Source organism: Magallana gigas, chromosome 1 (assembly GCF_963853765.1).
Source record: "Magallana gigas chromosome 1, xbMagGiga1.1, whole genome shotgun sequence".
Taxonomy (NCBI): Eukaryota; Metazoa; Mollusca; class Bivalvia; order Ostreida; family Ostreidae; genus Magallana; species Magallana gigas.
Window position 1 is genome coordinate 31119803 of NC_088853.1, and position 13608 is coordinate 31133410.

At 34.9% G+C, this 13608-nt stretch overlaps 1 protein-coding gene across 1 annotated transcript; it reads right to left on the minus strand.

The window, feature by feature from the left end:
- Positions 1–3085: 3085 nt before the first annotated feature.
- On the minus strand, positions 3086–7763 carry LOC136275815 (putative nuclease HARBI1). The gene is made up of 5 exons (XM_066085858.1): positions 7626–7763; positions 7307–7424; positions 4195–4214; positions 3337–3674; positions 3086–3209 (listed from the first exon to the last, which is right to left on the minus strand). The coding sequence occupies exons 1-5, from the start codon at positions 7761–7763 to the stop codon at positions 3086–3088; spliced, it is 738 nt and encodes a 245-aa protein (XP_065941930.1).
- Between the last annotated feature and the right edge of the window lie 5845 nt (positions 7764–13608).

The following is a 13608-nucleotide window of genomic DNA, read 5'->3' on the forward strand; positions in this document are numbered from 1 at the left end:
CTTAGGAAGTTGGGCAACTTCGATGGACCTCGTCCAGAGCGTTCCCACCTTCCAGGTGTTCAGGTAGTCCGATGCAGGTATCCCCAGCGACTTGCATGAGACAATGGATAGCATGTGCCGGTTTGTCAGGGAGATGCCGCCGCGCACATACCATTTTTGGGGGATCCTGCATCCGGTCGTGTTTTGCACAGGAGGGTGTAAGTGCACCTCGTCTCAAGGTTAAACCCGGCATAGCGCCGGGCTCACCGTGGACGCTTCTCAGCTGAGACGATCGATTGGCGCCCTTATTCCACTATGGGCTGCATGGGATGGTTGACACCCCCGGGTCCTGGCCCAACTGTCAGGGTAGTACTTGTGGACCGTCCTTGCGACACAATCCTCAGCAAATATTATTACTTAAGAACTTCGTAAGTTTTTACTTAAGATAACAATGTTCTGTTTTACTAACGTGTTCGTAAGTTTTATTTGTAACCTTAACTTACGAAACGTTCGCAAGTTTCTGTAATGGTACTCTCTTATAACGAATGTGTGAATATTCGTAGTTACGAATGCTGCCCAAGCGCAGGGGGCACTTTCGTTTTCCCGGCTATTTACATTTTATCGTCTGCGAAAGTGTTTTGAACAATGGAGAAAAAGCTGAAACGAAGAAAACCCAACTGGAGTGAGTCGGAGCTAATGACTATAGCAGATGCCGTATCTCCGCACATTCGAGTTTTAAAGGGGAAGTTTTCCCCTTAAATAACTTCTGAGAAGAAAAATCAACTGTGGCAGGATCTTGGTAACCAGTAAGTAATTGGGAGAAAGTATTAAAATTGGACCTCAAATCCTTAGAAATGATATCATAGCACATACAATGACACTATTACAGCACCGTATATCAGTTGTTTTAAATGTTTAACAAAACAATTCTCTCTACATACCAGAATATAAATTAAGTTCACATAATCTTGTTATAAAATTCCAATGCCTGTAAGACTATATAATGATTGTAACACTGGAGTAAAGATATTGAAAACTAATTATATTTTTTATTCAGTTGTTCTAAATGTATTAAATATATTCATTTGAGGACAGTTTTTGAAAGAATTTTATGAATGTTTTACATAAAGTAGCACACGCTGAAATTGACATATGACGTCGGGATATTTTTAGATATTGTGTTGAAATCGTTGTGAAAACCATGAGTCTAAAATGAGAGATTTAAATTCATACAAATAACAATTTAATAATTCCAAATTGTGTGCACACAATTACATACACTCAGAGAGAGAGAGAGAGAGAGAGAGAGAGAGAGAGAGAGAGAGAGAGAGAGAGAAAAGAGAGAACTTGTGTGTTGATTATATTACTTTAATTAAAGTTTTATCATTGAACTATATTATTTTGCTTTAGGTTTCTTTAGTTGGCCATTTGAGCGGGATTTTATCTCAGGACTCCACGTGCTTTGCCTGTCAATGAGTTTAAGTACATATATAACATTACAGATCACGCCATGCGCTGCGTGCTACTGGGTTCCTCCTATATGGCTAAAAGAAAATTGTCGATTGAAATCTTTTTGTTTTGTTTTCTGTTTTCCTAAATCCCTATTAAAAAGAGTGTTCCTATTTGAAACTATGCAACAATAATATCCTTCCGACGTCATGATTACATAACTCCTGTACTGGCGATCGGAGTCTTTTTCCCTCGCTGTCGTATTTTTTGTTCTTATATAAATTCTTAATATATTTATCACTTTTAACATTCATTTGTTGATTATCGGGTATATTTTTCCGTGTCCTGTTTAGAACTAGTATGTTTGTAAAAAGGTAAATAAAATATAAACAGGTTAGTCAGCATTTGTAAAACGTCAGCTAAGTCGCATGCATTAAGTGAAGAGCGGACCTTTGTCCAACAAAATGACAAATATTGCCATAAAATGCTATTGACTTGTTGTGTATATCAAGTTGCGTACATATTGTAAGAAATATGTTACATGTACATGTTTAGTTGTTCATTGTTTATCTCATCATTAACTGCGTGTAATTTTACATCGTCTAATCACTAAGGGAATTTGATCGGAAAAGTACTACAGTAATACGCAAAAAAGAATGATCATACGAATTATGAATAAAGAAAAGGAAAGATGCTTGTAAAAATAACAACTAGCCGAGAATCAAGACAACGACAAGAAAACTTAAGAAATATAAGAATAAAGTCGGGGCAATTTTCATAGCAATTTTAAATGGATTAGAAATATTTAATGACTTCAATTCAATAAAGCGTGCAGCTATTTTTAGCAAAGCGTACCGTGCAAGAAGCGAACCGTTCCGTTCACCAAGCGTACCGTACCGTTCACAAAACGAGCTGTACCGTTCAAAAAGCGTAACGAACCGAACCGTGCAACTGGTGTAGTAGCACGTTTCAGGGTCTGTAATAAAGATTCCTGTACAATGCAATATATAACAAATCGATCTGTGTACAGGGCGACAATAATGTAGTTTTGCTTCAATCAGAACCTCAAAAAAGGGGTCTCAACAAAAATATGACTAATCGAAGTCTTTAAATCATTTCATTGTTGGTCAATAAAATAGTAAAACCTCCAATTTATCCCAAAAATTTTAACATGAAAATTGCAGCACCTTAAAACCAAAATACTTCTTCAAAATCTTTGCACAAGTCTATCTCTCAGCATTGCTGCAGTACAATTTTGGGGGATAACTCGAGCAAATGGTTGCTGGACATCGTCTTCTTCCTCAGTTTCTACCATGAGAGGCACCCTCTCATTTATAGCCAAGTTGTGTAGCGTCATAGCACATAATCAATTATTTTCGTGCATTTGTCTGATCTATAAGGCAAGCATCCCCCAGTTTTGTGCAAGCAACTTTGAATTGTTTTAGGCTTTTCACTCTTTTAGAAGAATTTTTTTTTCAATACACCTTTTATTGATCTGAATTAAATTTGATATTTTGATTAAAAGGCGACGTACCTGAAACGTGTCTCAAGCACACCAAATGCCCTTTCAATAGCATTTCTAGTACGGCAATGAGCAGAAATGTACCGCTCTACTTGTCCACTCCTCGGGTTGCTGATATGAGTCATCAGACACTCTTTAAGAATCACCTATCACTCTACCTCCATCATGAAGGTTTTCAATAAAATTTGGCGAGGAGCTGTTTTGCAGAATGTACGTATCATGGGTTGCTCCTGGAAATTTGCAGACGGCATTTGTGAACCTGGAAATCAATTAATACTGGTATTTGAAAAATAAAGACACAAGTATTTCTTTGGTGTATATATAAACGTTTAAACTTTTAATTAGCAATTCATCTTTATTTAACTTGAGAGTTTTAATATCCAAACCTTAAATCTGCGTCAACAACCGCTTGCACGTTTATGGAATGGAGACCCTTTCTGCAGACATACAGATGTTCATCATCTGTTCCAATGCCTTGTATGGGTATCTGAGTGCATTCGATGGCACCAATCACATTTGGGAACAAAGCATTCTTGTAGAAGGACGCTTTGATACGTGAATTGTGTTCCCTACTTGTTGGGAACTCGATGTTCCGCAATGCTTTACAGACAGCATCGACCACTCGATGAACAGCCAGACAACCAGATGATTTGGAGATCCCATGAATGTCTGTTGTTTCTGAGAGGTAGTCTCCTTTAGCCAGGAAACGTAAGCATGTTAGAACCTGGAATGATTTAAAGGTACTGTTGACATCACACACCTGTAGTGTGTTTATAAAAAAGGGTGAGGGCAGCCTGGAAATTAGTTTAACATCTTCGACAAGCAAACAAAGTAAATAAAATAAAATGAATAAAAGATAATGATAATATGTAGTAGTGTGACTGAGTTTTAATTTTAGTTTTGTGTAGTATTAAGATATTTTGATTCACATATCATTCATTCGCTCATTCATTCAATCTCTCACTCTTTACGCTGCACTGCAAAACTAACTGGTGTTGTGTGTGATTAAAACGAAACACTCCTATTTAAAATAATGGTTCAGTCAAAATATATAGAGTAAAGAAATGATTTTGGAATAGTCCATGTGTATAAAGGTGTTTTTGTTATTATATGCTTTGATTATTCAGTATTGGTCACTGCTGACAGTGACGCGAGTATTTCTTTTGTGATCTGGTTTTGTAATTAATTCTACAAGACGTGGTGAATAGTGAAGGCGGGTGTGACTTGTCAACTTTATGACTTACAACAATGTCCACTCTTAGACCTGTATTAAGAGTAATTCTCTTTTAAACTTTAATGATTAATTGCTAAAGTATAGGTTAACGATATAAACAAATAATAAACTAGAGGTACTGTGAGCAAGCTCACAATTGATACCCCCCGCTAAGAAAATCATAACTCATGTATTTTTTCTATTATAGAAAACATTGGATGAATCTATTTCACTGTCCATTTTCTATACATAACAACTGCTCTATTTTTTAATAAAATTGTTAATGCTAATATGAGTACACAAACCAATTTCTATTCTTTAAATTCCATTTTAGTTCAAGTTAACTGTTAATGCATGAGGACATTTGCATCCTTATGTTAACAAACATGACTCGAATCAAACAAAATTCCACATGTCAAGCAGCCATTTAATATAAACATTTTGAATCATAAGTATACTGAGCCCGATTTTTTTTTAAAACAATGACCTTGAACTTCCTCAATTGACCTTGGGTCAAGGTCATGACACACCTTCAGACTATAAGCAATCTTGATGTGAATTAAGAACTTCCAATATTTGTCCATTAAAAAGATATGGACTGGACATGAATTTTGTACTTTTTCTGCCAGTGACCTTGGCCTTGCCCAAATGAGCTTGGGTCAAGGACATGACACACCCTTAGGTCATAAGCAATCTTTGTGTGAAGTAAGAACTTCCAATGTTTCTCCATAAGAAAGATATGGACTGGACACGAATTTTGATTTTTTTCTGCCAGTGACCTTGACTTTGCCCAAATGACCTTGGGTCAAGGTCATGACACACCCTTAGGTCATAAGCAATCTTTGTGTGAAGTAAGAACTTCCAATGTTTCTCCATTAAAAAGATATGGACCGCACACGAATTTTGAACTTTTTCTGCCAGTGACCTTGCCCGAATGACCTTGGGTCAAGGTCATGACCCACCCTTAGGTCATAAGCAATATTTGTGTGAAGTAAGAACTTCCAATGTTTCTCCATTAAAAAGATATGGACCGGACACGAATTTTGAACTTTTTCTGCCAGTGACCTTGACCTTGCCCAAAAGACCTTGGGTCAAGGATATGACACACCCTTAGGTCATAAGCAATATGTGTGTGAAGTAAGAACTTCCAATGTTTCTCCATAGAAAAGATATGGACCGGACACGAATTGAACAGACAGACGGACAGACGGACGGACGGACAAGGTGATTCCTATATACCCCCCAAACTTCGTTTGCGGGGGGTATAATAAATCTGTTTAACCAGTATGAGTGTGGAGAGTGAATGTTTTTAATAAAGTACATGTGTGTAACTTTGTAATGAATTATCATGAAAAGCTCCAAGATTAAATTGCGAAGAGTGTTCATTCATTCATTCTATCTTTATTTCCTCCCATAGGAGACTGCATGAAGAATAACATTTTAACACAAATAATAAATACAGCACATGAGTTACAAAGTTAATAGAAGTTATAGTGAAAAAAGAAATATAATTTAAAGGAGTAAAGTAAATTTACGATATTCATTGTATACTGAATATGGTGATCGATTCATGATATGAAATCCAGTAAATAGGACCTGCACTCAGTTCCATAAATTGGTAACTATATATTTCTGTCATTGCTGTAACAGTTTTATTGATATCTATTACCGTAAATATTTATGATCATTTGGAATTATTGTATAAAAATAAATTATCGCTCTTTGCTGATAATATTAATAGGTGACCTAAGTAAATATATATTAATGTCAATGTCTATGCGATGTTAGTGTTAGTATTATCTTTGTTTTGTGCTTATATGTTTTATGTATGGGTTGTTCTAGTGTGATTTCCTGCAATTGCCATATTCCTACTATTTTTTGAAAAAGGAATCGAACCCTATAAAATCTACTTGGTGTTATTATGTCATCTGCATCAAGACCCAGTTACAATAAATGTACTAATAAATCAATGAATTAAAGAAAAAAAAAAACAACATTATTTGATGCGGGGGATGGTGGGGGGGGGGGGGGGGGGGGAGAGAAAAGGTTCAGAATTTTTAACCAGACATTAACACAAATAGCGGATAAAAAATCTCATATACATTTATATAGGCTTAACAAAATTGTATAGGCCTATTCATTTAAATAAAAAAAGTCCATGGCAAAAAAGCCCCTCTCCTTTGATTTCTTTAACTATGTAGTAATTTATTTCCTTGATCACCATTTTACTATATTATGATTAATACTTGAACTATAATATTGCTTAGTATGGATATGGAAATTTATTCTAACTATACTTGACTGTCAACAAGAAATGATATGAATTTTAAACAATAAATCAAAAAAAAATGTTTTATATATCTTTTAGGCAATATTTTAATTTTATTTTAAATTTGTATGGTTCATCACACACAATCTTGTTAAAGGGGAACAACTCGTTGGAGTAATAATACAGTTGTGGCCCTTTTGTTTACTTATTCTTTTTTCAAAATAGTGGACACTGTCAAATAGAAATGTTTGCAAGGATATCATTCGGAATCATTCTTTGTACATAAACAACATAGTAAGTGTATTTTTTTTTATTAATATCATGAGTGTAATGTATTATGATATTAATATTTAGTAAGAATTTGATTGATGGGATGCTTTATAAGTCCAGCTTCATTTAGAATTTCTTCTGTTAAATCATAACCATAACATTACCCGGATGTGAGCTGGAATGTCATGCGACCTCAAAGTTTGTGGTTGTATTTAGTCTTTGACATCGTCTGTCAGCTGCAGAGTAACTCGCCTTGGAAACCTATATCGCCCAATTAGCTCCTTGTCGGTCACCATATCAAGAACTTGACGCATGTCTTTAAAAACGCGTTCCCAACACAAAGTTTTAATTTCATTTTCTCTCAAAACTTCAATAAACAATAAGTAGGCGGCCATTTTTAGTTATTTATTTAGAAAAATACGAAAAAATGTTAACTTAGAGTAGTCCATAGGCTGTCGTAAGTTACGACGATATTTTTGACGTAACTTAAAGTAAAGACTTTTGGTAAAACATATATTCATCGTAACTTATGGTTACGATGAAATCTTAAACTTAAGAAACTAACAAAACTCAGCACAAGAGCTGGGGCGAGCTTTGCCCCTACCCCGAATACCCTCGTCCCCCTCCCGGAGCCCTGAATGGAGGATATGTCCTAGCGGAGATGCCACGAGGCTACTCTGGGGCCCGCTTTGTTCACCTCCTGATCCTCCAAGAGTGGTAGGCTGAGCCACCACCAAAAAGACATTTACACGTTATGTGAACCCCATATAAATCGGTGAAACAACTATCCAAGTATTCTAGATAAAGTGTTGGGATGAATCCAATGATTTCAGATGATACCTATTAACAATAATAATGAGGCATGTCACAGCTGCGGAGGAACAAACTTATCACCAAACCGCAAAAGCAGAAAATTTACAAACTGGAATTATGGCCATTGGACTCAGCTCCTGCAGCCTCCCTTCAACGGTGCGGAATCCATACAGGCCTCCTTCCACCACTTTTTGCTTGATATTTAGATAATCACAAATACTTTTGTGCTCATCACAGGCACGTAGCATCGTTTTTGAAAGTGGGGGGGCCAGACCCATCCAAAAAATCTTGACAAGCAAAAAAAAAAAGAAAAAGAAAAAAATTAATTTAAAGTTTCCAAAAATCTTCAAAATCCTAATCCGTGGGGGGGGGGGGGGGGGGGACTCAACTATACTTCCAAAAAAAAAATCTTCCCTACCAAAAAAATTTTTCCTTCCAAATCATGAAATTCCTAATCCGTGGGGGGGGGGGGGGGGGGGGGGTACCTTCCATTTGACTACTCATTTCCTAATTTTCATATCAATTTTTTAGTAACTTCCAAAAAAGTGGGGGGGCCAACTCCATTATAATTCATTTTTTAATATGTAAATTTTAAAAAATTTGTTGCTGCGAGAAAAAGTGGGGGGGCCAGGCCCCCCCTGGCCCCCCCTGATGCTACGTGCCTGCATCAATTGATGGAAAACTTAATTTCAGCAAAAGTGAAAATGTATGGAAACCTTGGTAAAATTTGAAGTTGAAGTTTCATATAAAGCTTTCCCATTAATTAATGTAGAAACCTTTTACCGATTCAGCAGGTATTCGTTAGGTTTCAGTCATTAGACACATACGTCTAAGACTCCTGATCAGGTTGGGCACAGTTAACCAATAGAGGATATTGTGATAAATTGTTAAGTCATACAATGAAGTCAAAATTGATTTTAGTTTTGTTTACATTCCGTTTCGTTTCGTTTCGATTTTTGGTTTCGTTTTGTTTGATTTCGTTTTCTTTTCGATTGGTTTCGTTCGATTTCGTGTCGTTTCGCACTTTACAAGTGCCCAAATAAATCCAAGCACTACTTGCATTGAAAGTAAATTTACTCACTTCATACACTTGTTTTTTTTCCAGATTTATACTGCATTACACTTCGTTATCTGAGTTGTAACTTTCTTGAACATAATGTCGGACGAGGAACCTTCGACCTCGAAGGGTCGTTCTTTACACACTGATGGCATGCATTTATTTGCCTTATACGATGTGGGCAGTTTTTTGGGGTTCGAATTATATATATTTACATTATCCAGTGTCTTTGTCTGTGATAACACTACGTATCGATTTTGTACTATATAACCCATAATACAAATGACGCCAAATTGAGGCGCCGGTGGGGTTTGCTTATTTATATTTAAAGATTTAATCGTGCGATGGCCTAAATTTATATAGATATAAGTAATAAGGAATCATTCTTTGAATATTATGAGGTGATAATTTCGGTCAGGGCGTGATCAAATCTATCATAAAGCCCTTCGGGCTTAATTAGATTTGATCACGCCCCGACCAAAATTATCACCTCATAATACTCAAAGAATGATTCCTTATTCCTTATAAAAATTACAACAACTTGGCTGATGATATATTAGAACACGTATCTTAAAACATGTCAGTCAACTTTGCCCCAATGCTCAAATAAACTAACCGGAAGAGCGAAAGGCATGAAAAAACGTAAACCGGGGCAGTCTAAAACGGGAAAAAAGGATAAGAGTAAATAAAAAAAACTCTTTGGCAAAATAAAATGGACGAAGTCTTGAATCAAGTATTAGAAACGGCAAATTTGGCAATTAGAAAAATAAATGAGAGTTCACAAGAGGTTGTTACTAATAGAAATGAAAACCAATGTACAATCAATGACCAAAGCATGTCAAACTCAAATACAAATGATCAAAATGACCAAAGTGTCACAAACGAAATTGAGTCTCACCATATTTTTTTGATAATGAACAAAAGGATTTAGAAAGTGACAATGAAATTGATGATTTCTTGAGTGAACTACCCCATTTTTTTGAAGAAGATGAAAAGTGTGGCGATGATATGATCGCGGAACATTAACTGGCAAGATTGGAAATAAACAGCTTACGTCAATTTCACCCGTACAGTCAAAACATTTGAAATGGGCGGGAACAAATTAACGTGGAGAAAACATTGGAGTGAAACTGTGGTTTTTAGGAGTGTATTTTCAATCCACCTCAGTATTTCTTAAGCAATTGAAAAAACTTGTTTGGTATCAACAAAGCGATTAATAAACATTTTAATTAATCAATAAGTATAGTATGTAATCAGCAAATATGGAAAGATTCCAATTTGGGAGTTATTATAATAAACTTTAGGCAAAGCATTGTCCGATGGCTTTTAGAGAATCAGTCGTACAAGTAACAAGTCCGAATTCAAGTGGGGCAATTGTTGAACCAGGGTTTATTCCCCGAGGAGAATAATTCAAACTTCGATTGAATAATTTCAAATTTTATTCAGATAATTATATTTTTCCGCTAAGTTAATGTATACGAATAGATATGCGCGTCCATTGCTTATCTAGGTAAACACTAACTTGTGACGACTGATTTTCTAAAGTCACCGAACAAAGCTTTGATTTGCCTTGCGTATGATATCTCCCCAATTAGGATCTTCTCATATTTGCTTATTATATACTTATTGATGACATAGAATGTTTATCCATCGCCTTGCTGATACTAAAAAAAAATTTTTCGATCGATCGCTTTTAGTCATATACCTAAGCAAGTTAGAAACACTGAGGTGGATTGAAAATACACTTCCTATAACTACAGTCTCAATCCAATGTTTTCTCAGACGTCCGCTTCAATTTTTACCCGCCCATTTCAAATGTTTTGACTGTAACGGGTGAAATTGACATAAGCTGTATATTTCCAATTTTGTCAGTTAATGTTCTGCGGTCTTACAAATGAAAACAGAAACTTCTGGGTAATGGAATTGTTCCTATTATTAGAATGGCCGAGGAATTAAAAAATAAGTCGCAAGATTCAAAAAAATTTAAAATATATATTTCAGATTCTCTAATAGTTTTTCTGAATGCCTTTTTGAACTCTCAGTTAATAGAAGACTCTTAATGAAACACTTTATTGACAAAAGAAACAATCAGTTGTGCAATCGCACTGAGAACATTGGGAGAAATAAGTTATTTAAAGATGTGGGAAAAGACTTAAAGACATAAATGATGCACAAAAAATAAATAGTAATTATTTCTCAAAAAACTTTCGAGGAAGTCGAGGCAACAGGATGATGGCAAACCCTCGATTCATTTACGACCAGAAAGGGAGATACAGAACAGGAGAGTTCAGTAATACAGACCAGAACAAGAGTTTTGTTCGGGGATCAAGAGGCAGGAGAAATCTGCGCAAAGGTTACTACAATTAGTGGAAACAACTTTCAAAGCAGGCAGCCTAAAAAAAATGTAAGATAAGTGGAAACATATAACAAAGAATGATTGGATATTAGAGACTATTTCAGAGTATAAAATAGAATTTGAACAGGAACCTTTTCAAAACTGTATTCCAAACACTCCAAATTTTAACAATACAGAGTGTGCATTGATTGATGATGAGGTTGAAAAAAATAAAAAGCATGGGGGCAATTGAAAAATCTCAACATGAGGATAATGAGTTTATTTCAAATAGTTCTCTGTTAAGGAAAAAGAATGGAAAATCTTGATATGTTATTAATCTGAACAATTTGAATAAATTTGTTGAATATCATAATTTTAAAACTAAAACTTTACAACGTGTTGCAGAATTGCTTTAACGATATGCATATTTTACTTCGGTTGACTTAAATGCATATTTTTCAATCCCAATTCATCATACTTCAAGTAAATATCTCAAATTTAGTTGGAAAGGTACATTATATGAATTTACTTGTCTTCCTTTTGGTTTGTCAAGTGTTCCAAGAGTTTTTTTTTTAAATATTGAAACCAGTATCTTCATACTTGAGGAGTATGGGGATTTGTTGTTTTTATTATATAAATAATTTATTGATTCATTGAATCGGGATTTGGATATAAACGATTGTAGATAAAATGCAGAGTTTTTAATAAAAGCACTAAAGGATTTAGGACTTCATATGAATTCTGAAAAATTGATGCTTTTTCTTACCCAACAAATTCAGTATTTAGGATTTATAATAGATTCAGTGAGTTTCCAGTTTTATACCTGATGACAAAATTGATTTTTTTTTTAAATTTATCTTCTGGTATTCTGAGAAAAGATCAAGTTTCTATTAGAAAAGTTTTGATTGGTCTTTATAATTCTGCAAGTACAGCAATACAACTGGGCCATTTGTATCTTAGATATTTAGACAGGGACAAATGTACAGCGTTAATTTTTTTTTTCAGAATTATGATAGACCGGATTCTTGTTCTTTAACCACTCTATACTAAACAGAAAATAAAACATGTGCGCGGGGGGGGGGGGGGGGCTTAATTTTTTTTACTGATTGAATAAAATATTTTAAATTTCATTTATGTATGATATATGTGATTATCCCTGCGATTTTAAACTCCTGCAGCTATTTTGCTGGACTTCATCTCTGCTAATGTCGAATAAAATTTCTCTGCCAATACTAAAGGCTATCCATTAAATATCCCCTATCTTTAATTTCATTCCCTTCAAAAAATTTCAATTTTTTTTCACAGGAATTGGTTGGTGTTGTGTCTGTGTTAAAATAAATAAATATTTGAATTGTATTAGGAAACACCGTGCAAATTATTTGCTATGAAAAATACTTTCAATTTGTACTGAACATATTTTGTACCATTTAGTATTTTTTTATTTGCCATTACATTTTGTTCTGCATAGTCGGCGCATCAAATTTAAAAGGAATAAAAACAGATAGACATATTGCATTTGGGCCCAGTTTTTCGCTGATAAAGGCAACAAAACTAGATCTTGCTTCAAAACCGACTTTCAAGAATAAACTTTTACATAACCGTATCCTCTCATTAATGAGACGAGCTTCTTTTAAATTTAAGTACATTGTTTTATAGTTTTTGCTTCGTGAATCGTTACAATGTACATGTATGCAATATAGGTTTGTATAGCCTGAGGAATACGAATGTATATACATGTATTTGTGTGAAACATGAACAAAGTCTCGGTGGCAGGAAAATTGTAATTGTGTTGTCAGATAATAACAATTTTAATTAAAATATCACATCCTAACTATCAAATCTACCCCTATTGACTTTTCCTAGTAAAACAATTGATTTCTCTTTTTTACCCTTTAACATCTACAAATACACCGCTCCTTAAATTAAAGGAGCATTGGGGTTTTTTCCGTTTCCATATTTATCTCGCAGTTTGTTTCTGTTCTCCCAAAGAAACAAATGTGTAAAAGAGCTCGTAACCGTTGATGCATGCGGGGTATTCTAGTATTGTCGATGATAACTTAACTGTTCTTTTTCCAGTTATTCTTAAAATCTGGCGATATATATATTTTTTACATTTATACAGGCAAGGCGTTAAAACGCTCAACAACATCTGTTAAGTTGCGTCTTTTTACCCCGATGATCTCCCAATGAACTTTAAAATACCACAATGATACTATGAATGTTAAGTAGAAGACGCTTCAACGGAAAATACAACATTCTTATAAATTGAAGCATCAAACTAAACTGGTAATTCATACACATGTTGAACTTTTAAACTTATTTGCCGTGAACAATAAACGTGTCTTGATTGAACGATGCATCTGCTCTATTAACTGCAAAAATTAATTTCGCCTTCCATTTTTTATCTTTTGGGAAAGGAAAGTAGCTTATCTGCTTTCTTTCGATTCAAGTAATTTTGTGTTTGCGTTCGAATTATGGCTACCGACGACTAAACAATGTTGGCCACCGATTCTCAATAAATTTCCATATCGTTAACCTGGTCATTGTGCCTCTCGTTGAGGGCGCTACGAGAATCGGAAGATCATTTTTCATTCGAAACTTTGATTTCGTTATGCGATTTGGAAAGACTGGAAAACCTACGAATGGGTCAGCGGTCCCTCCGTTTTATATCTTTGTTCAGAGAAAGGTTTAAACGTAATTA

Bases quoted from the DNA above. Each gene is read 5' to 3' on its own strand.
- LOC136275815 (XM_066085858.1), bottom strand. From the start codon at position 7,763: ATGCTACGTGCCTGTGATGAGCACAAAAGTATTTGTGATTATCTAAAT. The intron at 7,425-7,625 runs GTTTGTAAATTT...GTGGTGGCTCAG, and splicing joins GTCCAATGGCCATAATTCCA to CCTACCACTCTTGGAGGATC. The intron at 3,210-3,336 runs GTTTGGATATTA...ATTGATTTCCAG, and splicing joins GTTGTTGACGCAGATTTAAG to GTTCACAAATGCCGTCTGCA.